Below are 26,741 nucleotides of genomic sequence, written 5' to 3'. Positions count from 1 at the left end.
AGCTCATTTTGTTAAGTTTTTATTGTCTGAATATTTAAAATGATGAATGAAAGGCTTTTCAGTCTTACAGAAGTCAGTGTGCTTGGTTTTACTAGTGTATAGTTTCACCTCCTTGGACATGAAGACTTGTCTAAAGCTAATAAAACAGAAAAGTACTTTTCCTTTTTTGCTACTTAAGAACGTAGCACAAATGTTTGCTGAGGTAGCCTAGTCAATCCTAATTTTTTTCCTTTTTATGTGTGTTTGGTCTCAGAATATTTCTGGAAGGGTGACAAAGAAGTCCCTGCTGGGAGTGGGTACATTGAAGTTTCCATGCAGGGCACATGACTGTTCACGTTATTTTATTGGATCTCACTTCCAAAGTCAGTTGTCTTTTACGTAACAGCATTTCAACATTGTGTCAGGGACTCTGGGTCGGGAGGTATCTAAGTGATATGGTTTAGCTGTGTCCCCACCCAAATCTCAACTTGAATTATATCTCCCAGCATTCTCACGTGTTGTGGGAGGGACTTGTGAGAGGAAACTGAATCATGGGGGCTGGTCTTCCCCCTGCTACTCTCGTGATAGTCTCACGAGATCTGATGGGTTTATCAGGGGTTTCCGCTTTTGCTTCTTCCTCATTTTCTCTTGCTGCCACCATGTAAAGAAGTGCCTTTTGCCTCCTGCCATGATTCTGAAGCCTCCCCAGCCATGTGGAGCTGTAAGTCCAATTAAACCTCTTTTTCTTCCCAGTCTCGGGTATGTCTTTATCAGAAGCGTCAATACAGATACACTAATTAAAGACTGCCTGTTCTTTGCTAATACACTAAGCAAAGATTGCCTGTTCTTTGCTGGCCATATGAGAGAAAATCTACCATTCCATAACAGTTAACAATTCCAACCTTTTCATTCTCTTTTCTAGTTATACCACCTATTATCTAGATTTCGATTTGTTTTCACTTTTTATAGTTATCTAAAAGAGCAATAAATCATCATCATGAAATTTGTAAATCAGGATAATTCTCAAGGTACCAAGACAAAGGTTTGCCCTGTAGTTTGTTTCTTAAGACAAGTCTTGATGATATTCTCCATAATATGCGTTTATAACACCTAAGGAAATCATATCCAAGAAATTCTTAAATTAGTCTTGTTATTTTTATTGATAATTTGTTCTGTCCCTTTTGGAAGTGTATAAGATGTGCTCTCTGAAGCACATTTCCAACATGGAAATGTGATCATTTCCCAAGTACCACAGCACTGCCAAATCCGAATGGACATTTCTAAGTTTTCTTCTCCCCAATTAACCATTCTAGCATATTACGTTTCAATTTCCTAAAAGTAGCCTCTGTTTATTGTTGGCATTCTGACTGGAAGAGTCTAATCACCTTTCCTTCTGTCCGTTTGTCTTTAGAAAATTTCTTAGTACACCAGTTAAAATTGTGCTTCCAGCTGAGTATGCCATGGGTCACATCAGACCTGCCATAAACTCAAAACTAATCACTAAGCACTTCAATGACAAGATAAACTACAGTTGTCTTATTTAATCCTTGCTAAGAGGAACTCCAGCCATCTAACTCTATATGCACAAGGAGCACCTGAGATGACCACTTGGCCTGGAGTCATGGCAGCTCTTTTAACCTGGTCAATCCAGAATGCTGTTCCATTCTAATTACATGATCTGTTATTTTTAATTTTAATGCACATAACTTTCTAGAAGTCTTTATTTTAAAAGCCTGTCCCACTGGGCCAGGTGCGGTGGCTCAAGTCTATAATCCCAGCACTTTGGGAGGCCAAGGCAGGCACATCACCTGGGGTCAGGAATTCCAGACCAGCCTGACCAACATGGAGAAATCCCATCTTTACCAAGAATACAAAATTAGCCAGGCATGGTGGTGCATGCCTGTAGTCCCAGCTCCTCGGGAGGCTGAGACAGAATTGCTTGAACCTGGGAGGCGGAGGTTGCGGTAAGCTGAGATCTCACCATTGCACTCCAGCCTGGGCAACAAGAGCAAAACTCTGTCTCAAACAAACAAACAAACAAAAGCCTGTCCCATGACATCACCTACCACAACACTTTTTTCTAGCATATGTCTTGGTGCACAGTTAATCATACTATGGACAGACTGCAGAGGTATGCTCCAAGCTTTGTTGTAAACAATAATTACCACACTTATTTAAACCCTTCCAAGCTAACACTTGATTAAAAGAATCTCTTAAGTACGATCATTTCACTTGCCATTACACTGAACTAATTTAATTTCTTTCATCTTTTAAAATCCGCTTTAAGTAGGATGACTTTTTTTTTTTTTTCTCTAGGATTTTCTTGTGGCTTTTTGTACTGGATCTACAACATCTCCAGAAGGAAGTTCTGTATCTTTTTTCCTCAGCACATCTCTTGCATTCACCAAAGTTAAACAGCAAGAACAAGTCTAAAAGGTACCTAAATCAAGGAGATAGATAAGACCACTTTGCAATAGGTGAAATTTCTCATGGCACTTTAAGTGAAATGTAAACATTTAAAAATATATGAAGATATAAACATCATGAAAATTATTCCAATTCATTTTCATCAGCTATGACCTCATAACCTTTTTGTATTCATGTTCTAAACCCCCGTGTCCCACATCCCCTTGGCTGGGCAGCTGTGATAAAGATGATGAAGCTGGGCTGCTTCTTGCTCCACAGCACCATCTCGTTGGCCACTGCTGGCAGCTCCCCTAGCTGGAGGGTCTTCAAATATATATTTTCAATATTTTTAGTAGCTTTTATTTCAATTACTCTAATGGCTTCATTACTGATTTATTTGCTACCACTCATTTTTCCATTTTTCTCCTAGGTTCTCATTCACTATTGATTTAGTTAATTTGTAAAATTTCTGCCAGTTTAATTTCCTAGGATAAGGAGTATTTGATGTATCCCACAAGTCATTTTTTTGTGTGTATATAAAATTGAGGCTAATTTATTTTTCTTTACCTTGTAAAAGCTTCTGATGGGTCATCCAGAAATTTTCTTATATAGTAAGTTACTCAAGGAGATGACTCATATGGAATTCCAACGTATTGTGGGTTACCACCCCTGACCCCTTAAGGAATAATCTTAAAAACAGAAAAGGAACAATATGCTGTTGGCCTAATTAAAACTTCTCTTTGTGGGTAGCTGGTTACCTGAGGACACCCAGATGCCATTCAGCATGACTTTTTAATGTTCATTATTGTAAACAGCAGGCTATTTTCCTTACTTGGTTAAGTGGCTAAATTCTGGAGAAGAATTCACATATTCAAGCAGAGGCAAATATTTGATAAGCCATGAGATATCTTGCTATAGGTATCCATGCCTGCCAATCATTTTTTTCTTCTTTTTAAAAATAAGTTTTTCTCATTAAAATATGTAAATATTTATTACACATGATTTGAAAACTAGAAAAGTTGCAAGAAAAAATCATGTTTGGGATCCTACTGTATACATAATTCTATATCCTGTGTTTTCACAGAACATTTTAAGCATTTTTCTAAGCCTTATGCATCCTTCATAGCCATTATGTACCATGATATTCTACCGAGTTGTTTAAGCCATTTCTGATGTTTTCTTATTATAAATACCACAGCAATCAACATTTTCATAAAAGGAAGAGAAGCACAGCTGCTTCAGTGCAGTTCAAGGGAGACACCAAAGTTAGAATTCAGTGTGCTCAGGCTTCAAGCAAGCCCTGGGGCAGGAAGCGATCCTACATGATCAGCCTCAGTGTATTATTCACATAAGCCCACTTCCTATTTTCCTGTCTGTCCAGTGGTTCTCAAGTCGGAACTTGGGTCAGTGTTACTAAGAGCTATATTCAGATCAGACAGGATAAGGCAGAGATAACAATAAGGATCTGTAAATTTTTTCTTCCTATTATAAAGCTTAGAGTTTAAATTCTCTTACCTTTGGAGAAGGGTCTTTCAATGTAAGAGTCATCAAGGACACTGACTGTGGGCTGCCAAGTTCAGGCGTATCAGGAATAAAGGCTGACCAGTAGCCATAAAGAACTTTTTTTTCTATCGATTTTATAGTAGAAAGAAAACAAACTAAGGCTCCTTGGCGAACTTTAGCTTGGTAAGACCTTTCATAATCAAGAGAAAAAAGAAAAAACACTTAAAAAATCATTTTTTAAAAAAAATGCAAACATGAAATGGTATTTATTTCCACCAATTCAAATGATACATTCAAAAATTAAACATTCTAAATAATTCCTAAAGATGTCAACGTGTTATTAAAAATTTTTCTTTCAAACTACAATCAAAACATGTTAAGACAATTTGTTTCTATAACAAGTTATTAAGGCTGACAATTAAAAAACACAACTGGAGAACAAGAGGGCAACATTTTGATATCAGGACACTAGTGTTAGACATGAAACACTGCCGAGTATCCATCCTTCCATTCAACGAATATCTACTGAATGATCTATGTATGTGCCAGGCATCATGCTGAGGCTGCCAGACATAAACAAAGCCCCAGCCTTGACAAGCTAGGTAGCAAGGGACAGTTAAGGAGATAACTATCACATGTTACGAATAACACCAAGGCAGAAAAGGCTTCCCGGGGAATATGATTTCTGAGCCCATATCAAAGATGAGTAGTGGTTAGCAAGACGAAAAGGCAAAAAAGAATATTCTAAGGAGAGGAATGACATGTGCAATGGCAGATCAAGAGAACAAGTCATGTTCTGAATAACACCATGCCCCCCAGAAATCAGGCTCTTCAAGTTAAATCACATGCAGCATTCAGGTTAAGTTATAAACTTACATGCAACTTAGAATACAAGGTATAAAAATGTAACAAAATACTACTACCTCATTTTACTCTGCATGCCTCCTTCGGCATCAGAAAAGTCTGACTCACTACTGCTGACCCTTTTCCAACTGGAAGAAGTGAAGGGTGAGGAGACTCCATCTTTTTCTGCAGCTCCACTTCCATCTAAAGGCAAACTCTGGACACCCAGGGAGGAGGGACACCAAGTGTTCCCTTCATGCAGGTTCACTCTGCCTGTGCCAGTGACTGGGGCTGCCTCTATTTCACCACTGGATTCCTTTTCCTCCTCCTCTCCTTGCTGGATTTTCTTTGGTTTTACTTTGGATTTTTTCTTTTTATTCTGATTGTGGGAGCAAATGAAGACATATATAATAACTACTTCAGAATGGCTTTTCACTGAATCGTTACTTCTTCATTTTAAAGTGACTAAATACGTCCCCAACATGTAGTTTAAAGAAAGAAGAAAAGAGAAAAGAAAAAAGTGGAACTTCTTTAATACCCTAAACATCAGGCATGATGCTAAGTGCTTACTGTCTACTATAAGAAAGAAGGAATGAAATACATGAGACACAGTAAAACACGTGGCCTGGGTTTAAATTGTACCTCTGTGCCTTGGGGCAAATCATTTAGCCTCTCTTGAGCTTGACCTTGCTTATCTGTAAGTATGCGGCTAATACCTCCTACCTTGCACATGTGTTGTGAAAGTATTCAGCCTTCTCAACTGGAATTTCTCAAGAGCATTAAAGCCTATAGAAAATGACTTGAGTGTCTATTTTATCAGTTCTCCGAGTAAGATACATAGCTAGTACCACTCCACATGCCTGCACAGAAGAGACGGTAGTCCATTACATACAATGCTCATTTCAGGGCTTTGGGTCTCTGTAGAAGTAGATACTAAGTAGAAGCCAGTTTCTTTCTTTCTCCCTGTTACTTTCTTTCTGATATCCAAGTATATCTGGAATCTGTGTCTTCCTCCACGTTCTCAAAGTCTGTGGCCTTGAGGAAGGAAGTTCCCATTACTTCTATCTTGGACTACTTATTGTGGCCCCCAGATCCATATTCTTTTATTTGCTATCACAGTGATTTTTCTGACACAAATCTGATCACATCATTCCCCTATATAAGATTCTTTAATGAATCTCTATTGTCTACGAGATAAAAACCCAAACTACTCAGCCTCCTGTACAAGAATCTTATCATTTGGCCTCTGCTACACAACGGCTCCACTCTTTCTCTCCCCGCACTGAAACTCTAGTCCTACTAGTTAACAAATGGGCAATATATACTCTCATTCTCTATGTCTATGCACCTTTTGTTTTATCTGCTTGAAACACTCATTCCTCCTTGTCTGTACTGCTACTCACTCTGAAATCTCTGTTTAGCTACCACACCTTTAAAAAGCCTCCTCTTCCCCCTCCATTTAGACTGAGTGTCCTCAATGTGTTCCCAGAGTACTCTGTGAATATTCTAATGAGAGAAACAATAATATTGCATTGTAGTTGTTTATTTATCCATCTTTGCCTTCTCCCTCAAACTCCTAAAAGCAGCCAGAGTCTATATACTTAGTGCTTAGCACAGCGTCTGGAACACAGCAGATGTTGGGTAAATGCTGAGTGAGTGAATGAGTGAAATAATTTCTAATAAGAAGCACTTTGATCAGGTATGACATTTCTGGAAGTGAATCCTTGGCCATACATCTGTATGCTCCAGGTTCTCCAACCAAAGCACGAGGGAGATGGCAGCTTCTGGAAAGGCTGGGAAATCAGGAGAATGTAAGGTGTGGAGGCGGTGCGCTGACTGGTAGGTGGGCTTCTAACAGTCTAGAGTGGGGTTGGCAAATTATGGCCCAAAAGCCAAATCCAGCCCAGCACACAGCCTGCTTCTGTAAATAAAATTTTAGTGAAACACAGTCATGCCCATTCATTTACATAGTGTCTATGGCTGCTTTTGCACGGTTACAATAGAGTTGGTAGTTATGACAGAGACCTGAAGTATTTACTAGCCTAGTAGAGAAAGTTTAGAGAACGTTTGTTGACTCCTGGTCTTGAGCATCATGGGGATGAGAATGCTTGGTTTGGGGTATAAAGTGAATGCTCATTTTTATAGCTGTTATACTGACTACACCTCTAAGAAGTATAAGATGCTTTAATCGGTACTTTGAGCATCAGATGAGTTTAAATTTACTATGCTAACAACCCTAAACTGAAATAAAATTCAAGGTAGGCTTTTAGGGTAGTAGTGATGCAAATCATAGAAAACACACACAACAATCTATTAAAAATAAGCCACAACTTAAATCTAAATAAACATAAATGTACCAAAGTTGGTCGAGAAGCACTGGATTCTGATTGCTGTGGTTTGATAGGTGTTCGCCCATCATACTGAGGAAGCGGAGTTGGGTATAACACCGTGGGCATCTCTATGTTTAGTCCAGGGAGTCCGTGAAACATGAATTTCTAATAATGATGAATAAGGACACACACGCACACACGAAACCAAAAAAACCATTAATCATAAACCATTAATCATAAAATAGAACTATTTACCATGTCTGGATCACAACACTCATAGATTAATGTTCAAAAGCCTACTAAGGAAATATAAATGAGACAGAAAATAGATACCTTGAAGGCATAGGGCTTAAAGAAGAGCTGAAGTTTATCTGGCCTCCAGCTGGATTTGGTTTGGTCAGATCAAATCAGGTCTGGTTTTAGTTTCCTTATTTATTTATAAAATTTATCCAATTACTTTATCTGTCTATAATTTTTTAAACAAATTTATCATTTTTATTTACCTATCTCCACCTATAGCTATCTCTCTATTTGATGTGGGAGCAAGAGAATGCCACAAGGAAAGAATTACTTCTTACTTTGCTGGCTGAAGAAGCTGGGTCCCCGGAGATGCTGGCCTGACTTTCCGACTGACTGGCACGCTCGGAAGCTGCCCATTGACACACGTCTTGGTTGGCCTGTCTACTACTTGGAGGAGAAAGCCAAGGAGAAGCACTGGCTCTTCTTGTACAAACAAGTACAACATAGTCTATAATTAAATATTCTATAGGTCATACCCCCCTACCGATTCCCTTCCTAAGATTCATAAATAATTTTAAAATTTTGATGCATTTATTAAATGGAGATTTATTTTCTGTTCTTAATATTAAGTGTCTTTGAATATGAACATTTTTGTCTACTCTCTCAAAATATATGTAAGAACTTTTAATACCTCAAAGTTAGCCTTAGAATAAGGATGTAAAGTCGTCCTTGTACCATGGGTTGAAACAGGAAAGACAATGATCATATGAAGACTTGCCTTACCTTTAGCACAGCTAAAAGTGCTCCAAGTTCATCAGTCTGTGTTAGTTTCATTCTCCCACCATTTAGAAGTGACTGTATACCTTTTAATGCATTTTGCAATAACTAGGGGGAAAAGGGAGACCCAGTTAGAAGGCAGAATAAAATCTGGTTGTCCAGGAATCAACTTACTAGCACCACTTAGGATGGAAGAGAGACAGTCTCTAGATGATGAAAAAAAACTTTATTATAGACACACATATACACACACAAAGCAGAGATGAAGATCCAAGGAGACCTAATAAACTACCATGAATTCTTTTCTAGAAGAAAAGAATAATGAAGTGGTCTTATTGTACATGTTTATAAACCACTATGGTGGTACAAATGGTGAGCAAGAAAAAAGAGAGAAGATGTTTAGCAAGAAAAATGTGACAAGGGATAAAAAAGATAGCACAGATCAGAATTGGGAAAGCTCTGTAATATGGCAAACCCAGCCCTCTTAAAAGCAAGGGGATGTATGTGGGAACTGATGATAAATTATAGAAACTTGGTTTCTGGAGGGCAATTCTGACCAAGATTGATTTCTTGACTCAGTAATCTCATTTCTAGAACTCTCTCCTTAAGAAACACTTCCGACATTGGGATGATGTGAACTGTAGCCTTGTTTGAAATAGTAGGAAAATTTTTAAAACTTCAATTTTGATGATTATGATAATGATTATAAAAGAAGTTAACCCTCTGCTAAATGTTAAACTCAACAACAACAACAGTAGGCCCTTTGAATGCTTTATTTCACATACTTCTCATAAGAACCCTACAATGTGGTTATATCAGTCCCTTTTCAGGGAGGAACACAGAGGCTCCAAGAAGTTAACTAACTTGTCCAAGGTCTTCCAGCCATAGTAGTTAGAAACTATGAGGTATATTAACAGGAACCGAATAGATGTCCCAGAGATATTAAGTTTTAACAAAACAAGAAAGTTACAAAACAGCATGTTAAATATGATCCCACTTAAAGCTGTAATTATGCTCATTTACATATAGAAAAAAAAATCTGAGGGCACACAGCACAAATTGTCTTCAGTGGCTATATCTGAGCAGGAGACTAGAAGGAACTTTATCTCAGCTATATAACATTTGAAATGTGTTACTCTAAATTTAAAAGATGTTAATAAACTGTCGTTTGCATCGTATTTTTAAAAAAGAAATAAAATATTGCAGATATATTTGGTGAAATCTCTCTTTACTTTCATCTTAAAGATAGTCACTAGCCTGCAACTATTGCTTTTATACTCAGAAGGAAAAAGAATAGTTTCCTCTAAAAACCTAGAATTGCAAAATATAACAAATAAAAAGCTTCTTATAATTTAAACCGAAATGGTATGATTTTAGTCTTTTTAGGTTACAAACATTTCATATATGTGTATTTCTCTAGACGAAGCTAATGGTGCAAATTAAACTCGTTAGTAACACTTTTCCAATCTGCTTCTAGACACATCCGCAACATTCACTAGGTCAATGATAGTCCACTTACCATGCAAAATGTGATATCATCCATATCAGATGATTTTGGAGACTGTAAAATAGTCAGAAAAGCTTGGAAACAGACATTTTGGTAGGGCTCCTCCAAATACGGCTGTCCTGGCACACTAAACGCATACAGAGAAAACAACTCAAACTCAGTCTCCTTTAAAATGAGGCTTGCAAAAGACTAATTAAAAATAGCAGTAATATAGACTATTAGAGTTGGAATATACCCTTGAGTGCAACTATGCTATGGAAAATTATTATTTTGGTTAATTAGTTACTGCTGGGGGACAGGCACAGGGCTAGAATGAATATAGAGGAAGGGTGGTTTCCATACAGAAAGGTTACAGAAGTTTGTGGTAGAAGAACTACGGAGAAAGAAAAATCTTGCTTTAGTTCTGCTGTTCAGTCTTAGGAGGGAAATAATCCAGACAGGTCCTGTCAAGCTAGAATCACACATCTGTACCTGCCTTCCTACTCGCTGGACAGCACTGTGCTATGCAGAGACGAGTTCACATTTGTGCTGCTCATTGTCTATTGCCTACTGTGAGAATCGAGGGTGAGCAGCTGGGGCTGTTTCCATCTTCTTCAAAGAAAAGAAATTGCCCTTTACAGATACATCTCACCAGCACTTAAAATTTGCATGAATATATCCTTCTAAAAACTTAATATGCTTAGAATTTATATCAATAGAAAACAAAATTTTGACATACTGCACATTATGTCACTATTACCACATTTTAGGAATATGGTCCTAGTCTATTTTTTCCTTCTTTACAAGCAATACTAAAATTAACAAACAACATAAGATGATTTTATTAGTAAAGTACATGGGAAATGCAAAGTTAGTTATTTGTCTAAGTTGGCTCTGGCTTCAGGCACAGGGAACTACCTACAAAGGGCCCAATAGAGGCACTATCTTATTACCATTGAGAAACTTGACTGGAGCCACATACCTGAGACATAAGTTTGCCATACAATGTACTGCAGCTCTCCTGACTTCAGGATCAGACTGAGCCAAGTCACTCAACTTCATTAAGAGTCCGGTGTTGCCTAGCAGCTCTGGGAGGTACTAAGAAAAATAAGAGTCAATGTAGGTCAAAGAAAAGCTTCTAGGAAAATATTATGTTTTAGACAGATTTCTTCTTTCTTTCTTTTTTTAACTAAATGGCAGTTAAGCACCAAAAGACTAGCTGTTAGATAAATGTCTCAGATGGATATGCAAAGATATGCCAAAAAGCATCAATAATGATCATTACTCCCAGCCTAGGTAGCTGCTGATGCTCTTTAGTGTGGCCGTATGGCTGATGGGTAATGATAATATTAAGAATAATGTTTACTATTTACCGAGGGCCATGAACTTGACACGTATTGTCTCACTTCATCCTCAGAGTAACTATTTTATACATGAGGAAACAAGGCCCAGAGGGGTTGAATAAGAATTGCTAGAGATTAGTGGCAAGATAGAAACCTGAACACAGTGTTGGCACCAGAGCCTGTGCTCCTGGCCTTTCAAAGGAAGGATAAAGCACTTTAAACTACCTTTTGACATTTGGAGCCATTGCAGTACACCAGAGCTGCCAGGGCTTGAAGAATTTCCCTGTGTGTCCAGGAACTACACTGATGAATAGCCGAAATAGTATATGCCAACAGGAAATCCAAGTGCTGTTCATCAACAATTACCTAACAGGACAGGAAAAGATATATTCTGATCTAACTTTTAAAAAATATTATGCTTTTATGGACATGTATGCTCACCTGAATCAAGCTGTATAAAAGAGAGAGTGTGTGTCTGTCGTTTATGTGTCAAAAGGATCACCTCTAAAGGGCCTGAAAGTTTGATCAACGTAGGGGCCTTCTCCCCACCCCAAGGTCTTGCTCACTTCTTCCTCTTTAGTAAAGTAGAACTTGATGAAGTCCTTGTAACTTTTCCTTGAACTAACCAGACATTGGCAGCTGTGAATACACAGATATGAGTATTTCAACGCACTGAAATTTAATTAAACTGCCTTATACATAATAAACACTCAATGAATACACAGTGAACCAATATAACTGCTAAATACCTATTGCATCTCTAACATGACATGAGGAATACACCATGAAGAGAGGGCATATCCCTGCTGTCAAGGAGCTGATAATCTTGTTGGGACAGACCAGGCTAATCCAAGTGTCAATTTATGGACAATTGAGACAAACTGTCACCAAGTGCTGGAAAGCTGGTAAAGGGTTATAGGTGCCACAGGTGATCAGGAACATCTCCAATTGCCAGTGTTACAAAGATGATACACCTGAGAATAGTAAACATACAGAAGCTACCCCATGTTAGTTTCAAAGATTCTAAACTGAAAACAGCCTTACTCCATGCAGCAGACACTGTTGGTTACCTACTAGCATCCAATTCTTCCTTCCCTGCTGGCAGAGTACTAATTTAATTGGATGTCCACCTCTCCCACGTGAGACCTAAGGGTAAACGCTAATTAGTTTAAGAGAGTGGGGCAACCTGGGGCAACCTTAACCCCCAAGGAACATTTGGCAATGCCTGTATACATTTTTGACTGTCACAATTGGAGAGGTGCTACTGGCGTCTAGTGGGTAGAGGCCAAGGATGCTGCTAAACATTCCACAATGTGCAAGACAGCCCCTAAAACAATGATCTGAGCCAAAATATCAATAGTGCTGAGGTTGAGAAACCCTGATGTAGGCTAACTGTGGCTGCACATTGTAAGCATCAAGGGAGCTTAAGTCCTCCTCCAAGTGATTCTAATGTGTAGTGAAGGTTGAAACTACTAGCTGGAGCCATTCACAATAAGACCATCCTCCTGCTTAAAGACTGGTTTAGAGAGGTATTTATATGACCTAAGTCTCTCCAGCAAGATATTGGGGAGTCTACTAGAGGGTTCATGGGACACGTTTCCTTACTCTTAAGTACAAGAGACACAACATAAAATAAAGTTAATTAGCTTCTGCTGAACAGTAATCATTTCTTTGGCTGGGATGTCCAGAATTGGCACAGCCATCTGATGACTGTGAGAGATGCTAGCTGAGGATAACCCACATGCTGAGGACGGTGAAGGGAAAGATGAGCCTCTTATTATTAAGGGGCTACAGATGCATCCCTTGGGACTTGGGACATGGAGTGATTCCTTTTTATTTTTTTAAAAATTGTTTAGTGACTCTGGGATGGCTTTTCTGCTTATTGCAGCCAAAAGCATCCTAATTCACATAATGCTAGTTGATATGTTCTGTGCTCTTAAATATATTCACATACTCATGTGGTAACAGTCTTAAATAAATAACTGGGGTCTTTTTATCCTGCTGTCCCCTTGGCCCCAAGCTACTTCTTATATTTTAGAAGCATCAAAAGTAGACCATAAAAATGGTAGCTTCAGGAAAGGGGAAAAATATTGGTGGGAAAGAGGCAGGGGATTATTTCAATTTATTCTTAGATATATTTTGTTCAAATATATCTTCCATAAGAAATTATAAATTAGCCGGACGTGGTGGCGGGTGCCTGTAGTCCCAGCTACTTGGGAGGCTGAGGCAGAAGAATGGTGTAAACTCGGGAGGCGGAGCTTGCAGTGAGCTGAGATCACGCCACACTCCAGCCTGGGCAACAGTGTGAGACTCTGTCTCAAAAAAAAAAAAAAAAAGAAAAGAAATTATAAGGTTGGGGGGCCTGAATGATATTGGTTTACTGAACCAAACAGAAAGGCATACTTCTAATAAACAAACTTCTAGAATTCTACAGAATAATTTTTTTAGATCAGAGTTATATTTGCTTTAAAAGCATTCTTATTTAGGCATTTGCTTTTCCTATAGCATCTCAAAAAACAGCCTATCATACCTACTACAGATGTAGTATTTCAAAGGTATTTACTTACTCTCAAAGTTCATGATCTGAATTCTAGAGTTACACACATGATTACCTGTAATCTGTTAAGTAAATGGTGGATAAGCTGGCTCACTTTGCTGACAAGATGATTCTGAGTAAGAGGTACCAGTCGGCAAGCCTGGACAAGAAGAGCACTAACGTCCTACCAAAAAAAAAAAAGATAAAGAAGAGGTAAAATACTTATTAGTCAAGTGAAGATCCTCAAAACACAGCCAAATGGGAAAATAAAAGTAAATATTCACATTCAAAATGGGGAAAGAAAATGTGAGGCAGGAAGGAAAAAAATGAAGTGATAGCACAAAAACAGGATGTGCTAAAAAAGAAGGAAAAAGCCAGGCACAGTGGCTCACATCTAATCCCAGTTCTTCGAGAGGTCAAAGCGGGAGGACTGCTTGAGCCCAGGAGTCCAAGACCAGCTTGGGCAACATAGTGAGACTCCATCTCTACAGAAAAAACTTTTTAAAAAAAATTAGCTGGATATGGTGGTATGTAGTCCCAGCTTCTTGGGAGGCTGAGGTGGGAGGATGGCTTGAGCCCAGGAGTTCTAGGTCACAGTGAGCTATGATCTTGCTGCTGCACTCCAGTCTGGATGACAGAGTGAGACCTTGTCTCTTAAAAAAAAGAAAAAAGAAAAAAAAAGGAAAAGAATCAGTACGGTTTTGGTCAGGCTGAAGACTCTGTGCTCTCTATATGTAAAGACCGTATAATTAAATAACCAAAAAAAGGCTTCTAGGGTATAAAAGCACAAACTGAAGTTAAAAATATCAAAAGGTAAGTGAACCAGATTTTCAATGCCGTTGGGAAAAATCAGACCTAACACTTCTATGGATTTTATGCATAATTAGGGAATTCTTAAAAAAAAAAAAAAAAAGAGGGACCTATTTGCAAGTCACACTCTTCATCCATCGATGTTTATAGAATGACAAGGTTCTGAGCACCTACTATGTGTCATAGTGTGCTAGGTCTTTGGGCTCCAAAGGTAAAACAAACATGTTCCTGAACCTCAAAGAGCTCACAAACTAGTGAGAGAGAAAGAAACACAACAAATAATTAAAATAAGGTGAATCAAGTGCTGAAAGAATAAAGTACAAACTCTGTCCAGAAACAGTAATTAGGGAGGCCTTGTGGAGGTGACTGTAAAGCAGAATCTGGAATGATTTGAAGGATGAGGAGAAATTTGCCAGATAGGGCATCAAAAAACACTGCAAGCAAAGTGGACAGAGTATGCAAAAACCTGGAGGTGTGAAACACCAGTAGGTGCCTGAAGAACAGCAAGTTTTAAATGGCTGCACACAGAAACAAAAGGGGGAGTAACAGGAGAGAATGGAAGTTTTGTTGCAAAAGTATCCAATTATACAAATACAGCAAAAGTCCCCGACTACTGCCTTAATCTCACTCTGCTTCCTAATGACATACACTATTATTCTGTAGTCAATTCTTTCAGACCTTTTACTCTGCATATATAAACACACATATTTTAAAATCCCCCCTCCAGCTTCATACTGATCTCATTCTGTATGAATTGTCCTGCAACTTGCTTCAACCATTTACCAATACGTATTGAAGACTTTTCCAAAGCAGATTTTAAAGTTTATGAACAATTTTTTTTCCTCCTAAAGAAAAGATCATTCTGGCATTGGAGGAATGACTGGCTTGGAGAGGAGCTAGACAGGAGGCAGGAGATCAGTCAGAGGGGATCAGCGAACAGTCCAGGCATAAGTCGCCTTGCCTGAGGTCTAAGGCACTGGCTATGGGAATAGACAGGAGGGGATGAACTGAGAAATATATATGAGACACATTCTGAAATACCTGAGTTGGTCAGGATCTGGGATGAAGGAGGGAAGAACCAGTGTTTGTGTCTGGTGTGACTTGGTGGATGATGCATGTGTGTTGGAAGGTGGGATGGACTGGGGACGGGAATGTGTGTTTGGAGCTAATGAATTTCATCTTTAGGAACTGTCTAGTTTGAGATGCCTGTGCAAGCAGGCAACTTGCACCACTTCCCTCTTTCCTACGTAGGGCCAGAAGGCCATGGTGTCAACAGTTCAGATAATTCATTAATTTAAGGCCTGATGTGTGTAAGATTACTCAGAAAGACGGCAGAGGGGAGGAGCTAGTGTGTAGGAACAGAAAACATAGGGGCTTTGTGGCAGAGTTTTGTATACTGTATTTTTACGAGCTTCAGTATTTTCATTAGCAAACAAGCCCTAATACTACCCAAGTTCTAAGATTCCCACGTGGTCCGTGTACCATGTACGCATTAAACAGTAGTAATGCATTTTGTCAACAAAGTGTTCTGGGTGCACAGAGAGGGAGTGAAGAAGGGTGTGGGCGGATGGAAAGTTGGTATCAGAGAGGAAACCCGAGGCATTATCAGAGCAGGAGTCGTCAAGTTGTGTTTTGAATGACTCGAGCGTGCCAAGCACTGCAGGGTCTTCCAAATGGAGAACTAAGAATGTGCCAAGGTTGGAGGGGGCACGCCAGCCTGAAACTAAATCATCAGGCGCGAGAGTGGGAAGATCAGGGAAAGGCAGGCAGAGGCCACCAGCTGGGTTCCCGGAGGGGTGGGGCCGGGGCCGAGGCCAGCAGGGCGCGCCGCCTACCTCCGGGGCCAGGCCACTGCCCTCGCTGTAGTTCTCGGAGATGAGCTGATCGAAGAGCAGGTGGATCTCGGTGCGGGCAGAGCTGCTGTCATCCGGGCGCAGGGCGCAGAGCCTGGCAGACAAGAGGCGAAACCCATTGCCTCGCTCAGGGATTGCTTCCCGCGGTGCCTCCCGCGGCTGCCCGGAAGGCAAGGAGCCGACAACTTGCACAGCAGCCATCTTTTCTACGGGCGGGGGTGGTGGGTGGGGTGGTCCCAGGGAAATACTTCCGGGGCATCCTCCCGTTCCGCGCGTTCTAGTTCCGAAAGTACGTTTTTTAGACCGGACTGGGGCTCAGAGGGGTTTCCACGACTACGGGACTCCTCCGACTAGTACCCTGCAGATGCTTGTCAGAAATTGGCTTGGAGGCCGGGCTCGGTGGCTCACGCCTGTAATCCCAGCACTTTTGGGAGGCCGAGGCGGGCGGATCACGAGGTCAGAAGATCGAGACCATCCTAGCTAACACGGTGAAACCCCGTCTCTACTAAAAATACAAAAAAAAAAAAAAAAAAAAATTAGCCGGGAGTGGTGGCGGGCGCCTGTTGTCCCAGCTACTCGGGAGGCTGAGGCAGGAGAATGGCGTGAACCCGGGAGGCAGAGCTTGCAATGAGCCAAGATCGCGCCACTGCACTCCAGCCTGGGCGACAGAGCGAGACTCCGTCTCAGAAAAAAAAAAAAAAAAAAAAGAAAGAAAGAAATTGGCTTGGAGATTTTTCGCCGGCCAGTCCTTCTTGAGCCCTGACTGAAAAGTGAGTTCTCAATTTGTGCTTCCAGAAAGTTTGTTCTCCCAGAGTTTGTTCCTGGACAGGGCTGAAGGTACTCTGTTCAGTACTAGAGTTTCAGATTCGGGCTGGAGTTGGAGAGGGTATGCTGTGGATGGCAGTAGCAGAAACCGCTAGTTCTAAGGCACCCTTCTACTCTTCTAAAATCTTTCCCCAGGCACAAAACCACCCGGAATAAAGGCTACATTCCCTAGCATTCCTTGCAGTTGGCTGTGGCTATGTGATTACAATCTGGTCAGTGGAATATAGGGCAGCTTTCCCTACTTAAGTGACAGCTGGCTGCACTCTTGGTTCCTTTTTCTCCCTTTTTCCCAGTGTGAATCCTCTCATGGATCATGAGGCACCTCTCCCCACTAGAAGAGTAATTTTGGAGTTTAACTGAACCATGTAAAATATAATCTGCCTAAGGGTGACCGGGTTGAGATGAGACACTCCAAGATTTTCTGAAACCTTGAAGTCAAGAAGCTGGAGAATAAAATGGCCATTTAAAAATCTGTGATCAGTTTTCAGTCATCCAGGAAGTGAAGGCTTGACTTTCACAGTTGGGCAGATTGGGAAAACCATCTCTAGGGCCTTTGAGTTATGCAAATATAAAGCAAATCCTCACCCTTGGCCCTTAGGGAAAACCTTGAAGTCACCTGAATGTATGTTTTATCCTGAGAACAAAACATTTCTGTTCAGCAGTGAAAATTGGGGGTATGCTTTAGCAGAGGTAGTTTTCTGAAGACTTTGGGCTTGGGGAGAAATGTTAATTTTTTTGTTTGGATTTAGATTCCATTGTGCTGGTATATTATTTCTTATTCCTAGTCTGTGTACATATGTGCGTTATATATGTGCATGTGTGTGTGTGTATTCGTGTAAAGAAATGTATTCAAGCATTTGTTCAGAGAAGATCAGGAGCTGAAACCTAGTCGTTGGATATTTTAATCTGGGTTCCCTGACAGCAGAGCCTCAGATGAGGTTGATAGGTGAGGGATTTATCCAGAGATGAACAGGGAAGGAAGGAGAATTAATACCAATATGTGCTGTTGTGTTGGCCATTGCAAGGGGTGACTGATTGTTCAGTCCTCAGGAGTTTCTGAGAAGCCTTGTGAAGCTCTCAAAACCCTTCTTCTGAGGAACAGAGAGGAAAAGCATTTATCTGTCAGCTTTTGAAGTCTGTTGTCAAAAGTTGACCACAAGGCATTAATTCACTGGTGTTCCTGTGTTGAGCATGCATCTGTGCTTGGTTCCTGGAGGAGTCCTATGTTGCATAGTCAAAGAAGCCCTGAGGCAAAAGTGAGGAAACTAGGTGCATATCTGAGGCAAGGCTCTCACCAGTTATACCTGTGCTAAGCTAGTAGATGCCTGTGATAAACTAGTTGCTGTAGCAATGGCTAGAATAAGAATGTAAGACCAAGAGTATGTGAAGTAGTACTAAAGAGCTGTCTTACACATTGGGCTAGAAGGATGTGAGGCCTGGTCATTTCCACAATGCACGTTCGAAGAGACTGTGGGAAGGATCTGGGTTTGGTGTGGTTCACTTTAAGTTGCAATATGGATGACCTACATATTGTGTTATTCAGGGTGGAATGGCCCAGGAATTGTAAAATACAGTATACTGATGCCGGTCTGTTCAGTTCTGGTAGAATATACTCTTTTGGATCAGTGTGGTTCCTTTAAGGAAATGGACATCCCTACTCTGCAGTGATCACCAACGGAAGGAAACGTATTTCAAGCTCTGAGGGAGGCCTTTGAAGGCACCCTGCATTGGCTTGAGTTTAGACAGTAGCACTCCTGCTCCCACCTCCCACCCTGAAACTGTGGAAACACAGCATGGCAAAAGCTCTCTTCCAAGAAAATCTTCTGTCTCCTCCTCAATTCTCTGCATTTTCATAGTCCTGCAGTGACTGAGGGGCTTTAAGGGGTGCTAAGCACGTTCACAGCCATTTCCTTTGTTAGATTCTGCATCGGATGATCTGGAACCTCAGTGGAATTTCACTCCTTTCATGTGTGGAAACCTCTCAAGACTTCACTTTTATCCCTTCATGAGAGTCTGGGTCATCCTAACTCACGTAGGCTTGCATACCCCCACTTCACTCTAATTCACATCTTTGATTATTTCCTTCGGAAAATTTACCATAACCTGCAGTTATCTTGTTTATTTGCTGACTTTATCATCTGTTGTCCCCTCTAGAATATTAACTTTATGAAGGCACAGATCCCGTTTGTCTCATTCGCTGTTGTATCCCAGGGCTAGCACAGCCCCTGGGATGTGGTAGATGCCCCACAATATTTGTTAACAGAATGAATGAATTCACTAATTTTTTATTCAGGGTCCCCTATTTGCCATTGGTTGATGTGAAAATCGAATGGGATTTTTGTGAAAATGCTTTGTAAACTATAAAGTTTTATAAGTCTTAGCATCAAATGAGGTAGATATTATTTCCCCCTTTTACAGTTGGGAAAATGGTGCCGAAGAGTATAAATGGTTGGTCAAGGCTGCACAAGCAGCAAATTGGTTGAAATCAGATTGCAGCCCAGGCTGGCTGTGATTGTGAAGAACATAGACAAGAAATTATAAACCCATTGTTTTTTACCTCCTACATTTTGTAATGGGGAAAACCAGAAGACAGGAGCTTGATTTCGGTATCCAGATTACACTTTGAACCAGGAGAGGCTAGGAAGGAGGATTGGCCTTGAGTTCTGTTTCAGGGTCATCAGCCTATCTATGTGATTACATAGGAGTCCCCCCTTATCAGTAGTTTCACTTTCAGCCTTTTCAGTTACCCGTGGTCAATCACAGTATGAAAATATGAAATGCGCTGGGCGCAGTGTCTCATGCCTGTAATCCCAGCACTTTGGGAGTCCGAGACGGGCTGCTCACTGGAGGTCAGGAACTCGACACCAGCTGACCAACATGGTGAAACTCCATCTCTACTAAAAATACAAAAATTAGCCGGACGTGTTGGCACACGCCTGTAATCTCAGCTACTTGGGAGGCTGAGGAAGGAGAATCACTTGAACCTGGGAGGCAGAGATTGCAGTGAGCCGAGATCACGCCATTGCACTCCAGCCTGGGTGACCAAAGTAAAACTCCTTCCAAAAAAAAAGAAAAAAAAAACGAAATGGAAATTTCCAGAAATAAACAATTCAACATTTCAACTTGCTGCTGTTCTGAGTAGCATGATGAAATCTTGCGCCATCCCACTTCATTCTGCCTGGAATGTGAATCATCCCTTAGTCAAGCATATCCACGCTTTATATGCTACCCACCCGTTAGTCACTTAATAACCATCTCAGTTATGAGATCCACTGTCCCAGTGCTTGTGTTCAAGTAACCTTTATTTTGCTTAATGGTCTCAAAGCATAAGAGTAGTGATGCTGGCATATTGTTATATTTGTTCTATTTTATTATTAGTTATTGTTAATCTCTTACTGTGCCTAATTTATAAATTTACTTTATCGTAAGGATGTATTTATAGGACAGAACACATATATGTAGAGTTTGATACTATCCACGGCAGTATATGTAGAGTTTGATACTATCCACGGTTTTGTGCATTCACTGGGGGTCTTGAAACATATCCCCCGTGGATTAGGGGTACTACTGTGTTAATAATCATTGTAGTTAACACTTACTGAATGCTTTCTATGTGTCAGCACTTTATGTGACCCTCTTTAATCTTTGTAGTTTCATGAGATACTATTATATATATGAGAAACTGAATCACAGAAAGATGAAGACTCTCACTGAAGGCCACATGGCTGTGTGGTGTGCCTGGGTTTGAAATTCAGAGTCAGGGCTCCTGACCACCATGCTATAATGCATAGGACTTATATGGCGTTCGACATGAGATTATAGTTTAGGCCCTGACACTTACCTGCTATATGACTCTGCCCCAAACCTCAGTGTCCTCAAATGGTAATGATAAGAAATGCAGTCAAAAGGTTGTTAAGGTTACTTAGATAATGCCTGGGGAGAATTTAACATGGTCCTTGTTGATAGTCAGTACGCAACAGATGTCATCTGTCCTCCTCCCCCTCCTCCTCACCTTTAACCAAATAACTCAAATAGTATGAGTGCTTTTAACAATGATGATTTATTAAAAGAAACAACCCCTCTTCCCTGCCTCCCATATCCCCTGTAGTCTCCATCCACAGGCTCGCTGTTTTCATCCATCTTCCTAGTCAAGGAACTCCAGACAGTCACATCTTGGAAGATAGGAACTCCAGGAAGGGATGACGATCTTAGAGAAAGATGATCCTTAAGATAACTCTTCATCTGAGAAAAAGACAAAAAAAATTTTGCCCGAGACCTGCTGTTTTGGGGACCTGGATCCACAGAATACAATCAAGAGGCAACAGTTCCCAATTTGGGAAATCATTCACACCTGCAAAGAGCCAGCCAGGCCCTAAGCAGTCCAAGGATTGCAGGTGGATTGGCCAAACAATACATTCTGAACACAAAGGGTTTTTATTTAAAGTGTATGCTGATTCTGTTGTGTTTAGTGCAACTTAGTTTATAATCAAAACTGGTAGCTTTTTATTATGCATTTTTCAACTAATGGCTACTGAAAACAAATAAATTATCCTGTGAGGCCCCTGAGATATTTTCACAGAAAAGGGGTTCTCATAAGTCAACATGGCAATGTACATCACAGGGTTAAAATGAACATACTCTTTATTTTTATTTTTATTTTTATTTTTTGAGATGGAGTCTCCCTCTGTTGCCCAGGCTGGAGTGCAGTGGTGCGATCTCAGCTCACTGCAAGCTCCACCTCCCAGGTTCACGCCATTCTCCTGGCTCGGCCTCCTGAGTAGCTGGGACTACAGGTGCCCCCACCACATCTGGCTAATTTTTTTTGTATTTTTAGTAGAGGCAGGGTTTCACCATGTTAGCCATTATGGTCTCGATCTCCTGACCTCGTGATCCGCCCGCCTCAGCCTCCCAAAGTGCTAGGATTACAGGTGTGAGCCACCGGGCCCGACCAATGAACATACTCTTTAGTCATCAATTTTACATCTTAGAATTTGTCCCAAGGAAGTTAATAAGTGTGTGTATGCCAATTTAGTATTTGTTACAATCATATTCATAATATCAAAATAAGAAATATCTTAAACATGTATTACTAAAGGTTGCTAAGTATCTGAGCATAGCTGATGAACTTCTATAGGTTATCAAAGATGATGGGATAGAAGCATTAGTATTGACATTAAAAGTTGTTTGGTAGCTACTTTTAAGTGAAATAAAAAATAAAAATAGGCACATGATTATCTCATTTTTATATAAATATTACATATTTGTGTATGTTTAAAATGTGCACCAAAGTGTTAAGCAGACATTGTTTTGGGGTGGGGGATTATGTGTGATTTTTATCATTTTGCTTAAGTAAATAGTCCAATTTTTCTCCAGGGCATACTGGGTTAGGGAATTATTTTAAAGGTGTGGAAACCACCAGCCTGTGATGGATGCATCTTTTTCTTGGGAAGGGTGGGGGAAGAGAGAGACAGGTAGGTTTCTGTCCTACTCATTTCTGGAAAGTCCCACTGAGGCCAAGTGCACAACCTACCTAGACTGAACAACGTTTCAGAAAGCAGGGAGGGCCTGGTGTTTTTACCTGTCCTTACCCTGCAACACACTCATGGCCACACCCATTGCTGACACAGTGGTCTCTGGGGTTGCAGTCCCAGTCACCTGTGCAGAGCTCGACGCAGGTACCTATGGAAGAACGGATGTGCTGAAAACCACCGTACTTTTGGGACAGATGCTAGGGAGAACAGCCCTTGATTAAGAAGTCAGTTCTACATTTTTCTTTTCATTCAGTATGCAATATGATTTATTACTTGAAGAATAATATCATTAACATCTTATATATTCTAGTTAAAAGAAATGCATTCACATAATCTCAAAACAGTAAGGCCAACTTTAGAGATGGGGATAATTGTGTTTGTGGAGGGGAAGTGCAGAGAAACCCACTTAAATGTCTTCACTTTCCCCACTCTGCAGGGAATAGAGTGGAGAAGAAGAGACTCACATTTACCATGTGCCATCGGGAGACACTTGCAGTCACCCCATGCAGTGAGTCTTACTAGGCCCACTTTACAGGTGTGGCAGTTGGGGCTCACAGAGGTGACTTGCTAGCCAGTGGGTACAGAAGTGAGATTCAACTGAGATTTGCCTGGCCCCTCAGTCTGAGCACCTTCTGCTGTCCCACGTGGTGAAGCTCATCCTGACCTAGGTACATATCTCCAAATTTCAAGGAGTCATTCTGGACCTGATTGGAGGCTCCCAAGTTCCCAGAACATCAAGCTCTTTGAGGACCAATGAAGTAGGCTCAAAGAGTTGGTTAAGATCGCACAGGCTTTTAGGAAAACATATGCAGAACTCTGGATGACTATGTACTGTACTTTGATTGGCTACTCAGCTATTAGCAGGAATTTCTTTACCTGATTATGTCTCTGGGTCTTTCTGGAACTTTTCTCATCTGTAAAAAGGGGCCCCTGGATTCAGCAGGGGTAATGAGTTTTATTCTCCATTGTCAACTTCAGTCAATAGAGGTGGCTGTCTGATGCTGTGTTGAGAAGGGTCAGACACCTTGTCCAGGTTCAAAGAGAAAGAGTGCTAGGACTGATTAGCAGTATCTGAGGGGTGTAAGAAGGGGACCTGGTGGGATATCTTCAATGTAGTTGTAGACCTCAGAGAAAATCAATACCATCCCCCCATGCTTCCCGTAGCTTTTGTTGATTTGTGGTGAGCAGGCTGAAGATTCCTCTTCCCCACCCACAGCAGTTTGACTTATTAAGTCAATAATATATACTTATTAAGTATATGTTGATTTCTTACTATGTATAAAATAGAGGAAATTATCCAGCAAATACAAAGATATAAGACAAACAAGCTTAGAGTCTAACAATATGGATAAAACATATTCAAAGTACTAAAAACAAAGCAATATGTAACAAGTGTCCTAAGAGAGGTATATCTGAAGAATTAAAGAGTCTCAGCTAGGCATGGTTGCTAATGCCTGTAATCCCAGCACTTTGGGAGGCTGAAGTGGGAGGATCACTTGAGCACAGAAGTTTGAGACCAGCCTGGGTGATACAGTGAGACCCAGTTTCTACAATTTTTTTTTTTTTAATTAGCCAGGCTTAGTGTCACATGCCTGTTGTCCCAGCTACTTGGGGAACTGAGATAGGAGGATCACTTGAGACCAGGAGATTGAGGCTGCAGTAAGCCATGATCATGCCACTGCACTCTGGTCTGGGCAACAAAGCAAGATCCTGCCAAAAAAAAAAAAAGGCTCAGAGAATATGACATTACTTCCAATTAGATTAATCAGAAAAGGTGAGTTTTGAAGTGCAGGAATCTTTTTAAGGCAGAACTGAGGGGCATGGGTGGAGTGTTGTGAGAAGAAAAAAGAATTACTAGCAACAGTTCACAAGGGGAAATGCAAAAGGGCTGGGATGAGGGTGAGGCAAGTGAGGTGCCTTGCACAATGCTGGCGGTGAGCACCCGTTGCATGTTTGCACCCTGGGTACCTCATCCACTTCACTCCTCACCCTGAAACACAAGGAACACAGGAGGAGTGGCAGATGGAGGGCTGGGTAAGTGTTAGGGAACAGCTGGAAATGAAGCAGGAAAAGTAAGCAGGGGATAAAGTTACGGGGGTTGGGGGGCAGATCTCGAGGGCCTCAGGAGTTTGGATTTCATTTGATAGATCAAGAGAGAGATGTGATTGCTGTTTAATTAGGAAGATTATTCTGGTGTGAGAGCCTAGAATGGAACAGAATTCAACAAGCAAGCGAACTGCAGCAGAAAGACAGGGGCAGGGAGAGCTATTAGGAAGCTCCTTGGATGGCCCAGACATGAGGTCATCGGGGCTGGAAATACTGCGTGACAATGGGAGATGGCAGGGTAAGGAAAGAACATATGCAAGAGACACTCTCAGAGAATGGACAGTATTTGGCAACCAGTTTAACGTCGGGGGAAGGAGAGCAAAGAAGAGAGGAAAGTAATAACTGAATCCAATAATGTTTAGAGAGAAGAATAAAATACCATGAAGGATAATACAGGAGAAAAGAAAGTTTGAGAACTGAGGAGGTGGCAAGCAGTGTTGGACACTACAGAGGTTAAAGACTTGGTGACTGAGGAGTCATGAGATTTGTCCACAGGATCTGGGAGAGAAGTTTCAGGAGAGTGATGGGGCAGGGATGGAGGCTGTAGGCCATCTTCAAGGGGTCAAGGAATGACTTATGGGGGAATAAGGGCAGAGAATTAAGATTACTCCTTTGAGAATGTTGGTAAAAGGAAAAGAAGAGATTGAGATGATTAATATTTAACATGATTCAGAAAATATTTTCTCTAGGTGATCCAATTTATTTGTAGCAAGAGAGGAAGAAGCTTATGGAGAGGGAGATGGCAGGAGTCAGAGGGTGGCTGATGAGGGGGTAAGAGGGGAGGTACAGAGAGTCCAAATGGAGCGGTGACCCAGGGAAAGGAGTGCGGGAAGGTGGAGGTAGAAGAAAAGAGATTCTGCTCTGGGGAGCTGAGTAGCGGCAGTTGGAGGGTCCCTGCAGTGGCCTTTTAAGACCTTTTCTTCTTTCCTTTCTTCCCCTCTCCTCCCCACACACACTGGTCCCTGATGTCCTACTTTCTGGCCCCCTCATTCAAGGAAAAATGAACAGGGCTACCTTCTGCCTGGACTCACCCAAAAGCCGGTCTCCTGCAGCCTGAAGCTCTTGTACCTCTAGGCTGAAGATGATGAGGATCACAAGGAGGAGGAAGGCTGCCAACTTCATGTTGCTGTTGGAAGGCTTTGGAAAAACACAGCAGGGCTGAGAGCAGCTGAAATTTATACCTTCCACCCGCTGAGCTGGAATGCAAGGCCAGGGGTGGGACTAGGGACTGCAGACACCTAAGCCCTGCCCAGAAACTGACATTTCTGGAGAATAGCCACCCACCCTGTGTACCCTGGGTCCTTCTACATTACCTAAGCAAGGCTCTGAGCCAAGGGAACACCCTCCTCTGACAGAAAAATAAGACTCCTACACCAGGCCAGGTGCAGTGGCTCACATCTGTAATCTCAGCACTTTGGGAGGCCAAGGCAGGAGGATCATTTGAGCCCAGGAGTTCAAGACCAGCCTGGGTAACAAGAGCAAGACCCTGTCTCTACAAAATTAAAAAAAAAAAAAAGTTAAATAATGAAAAAGACTCCTAAATCAAAAAAGCTGTGAGTGACTGAGAAAAAGGGGCTGGCGTGGGGAGGGTGGAGGGATGAGTATTAACTTTTATTATGTATATTCATTCACTCATTCATTTTCAACATAAGTATTGAATGTCTGCTCTGGGCCAGGCATGGGCTAGGCATGAGAGAATCCCAGAGAAATTACAGTCTGGGAGCTAGGTGCCAGGTAGCAAGGGTGCAGTCTGCTCTTTCCCTTCTTCCCCCGACCTACCACACCCGCCCACCTCCACCCCCAACTTCCAGGCCTAGCACCTCTGGAAATGAGGGCAGGGAAAAGCAGTACAGAACAGGCAGGGGTGCTCCCTTATCACCTGCTGGTGGTAAAGAGGTGGCCTCAGTCTCCCACTGCCTTGGTCTGATCCTGTTGCTGGATACCTAGGCAGATGTGATGGTCTTTGCCTATAGGAGCTATGTAATTTTCTTGAGATAAAGCTCTGCTTCATCTCATCCAACTTCATTTCTGAGAACCCAAACTCAAGTTATGCATATTAAACTCTTCTAGGATATCTCTCGTCCTGCAGCTCTGGGGTGGGAGTGGGGGCGGGACCATAGTAACCAACCAGCTGGGGAGTGAGGTTTCATTTCCCCCTCCTTGTAGCACTCCT

General features: G+C 41.3%; 2 protein-coding genes across 4 annotated transcripts in view; both read right to left on the bottom strand.

Moving 5' to 3' along the window:
- HEATR6 (HEAT repeat containing 6) overlaps nt 1-20,042 on the bottom strand; it is a 40,799-nt gene extending 20,757 nt beyond the window's left edge. Inside the window, exons 1-9 of one of the 3 annotated variants that reach the window (XM_003805920.6) lie at nt 16,089-20,042; nt 13,520-13,627; nt 11,133-11,273; nt 10,547-10,662; nt 9,598-9,712; nt 8,085-8,186; nt 7,089-7,226; nt 4,812-5,110; nt 3,901-4,078 (exon numbers count right to left, since the gene is read on the bottom strand). In XM_003805920.6, coding sequence (XP_003805968.2) covers nt 3,901-4,078; nt 4,812-5,110; nt 7,089-7,226; nt 8,085-8,186; nt 9,598-9,712; nt 10,547-10,662; nt 11,133-11,273; nt 13,520-13,627; nt 16,089-16,307 — 1,416 coding nt within the window. In that variant the 5' untranslated portion in view covers nt 16,308-20,042. Of the gene's footprint in view, nt 1-3,900; nt 4,079-4,811; nt 5,111-7,088; nt 7,227-8,084; nt 8,187-9,597; nt 9,713-10,546; nt 10,663-11,132; nt 11,274-11,348; nt 11,547-13,519; nt 13,630-16,088 lie in introns of those variants that run through there. The other 2 variants (XM_034942621.3, XM_063599293.1) reach the window with 2 other exon arrangements.
- A 930-nt stretch (nt 20,043-20,972) lies between these two features.
- Nucleotides 20,973-26,741, bottom strand: part of LOC134729431 (uncharacterized) — a 37,586-nt gene continuing 31,817 nt past the window's right edge. The window contains exons 3-5 of the mRNA XM_063598616.1: nt 25,600-25,764; nt 22,520-22,610; nt 20,973-21,173 (exon numbers count right to left, since the gene is read on the bottom strand). Of these exons, the coding sequence (XP_063454686.1) occupies nt 21,170-21,173; nt 22,520-22,610; nt 25,600-25,764 (260 nt within the window). The 3' untranslated portion in view covers nt 20,973-21,169. The remainder of the gene's footprint in view (nt 21,174-22,519; nt 22,611-25,599; nt 25,765-26,741) is intronic.

The sequence above is a fragment of the Pan paniscus genome, chromosome 19 (assembly GCF_029289425.2).
Source record: "Pan paniscus chromosome 19, NHGRI_mPanPan1-v2.0_pri, whole genome shotgun sequence".
NCBI classification, from domain to species: Eukaryota; Metazoa; Chordata; class Mammalia; order Primates; family Hominidae; genus Pan; species Pan paniscus.
This window is presented reverse-complemented; position numbering and strand designations above follow the sequence as displayed.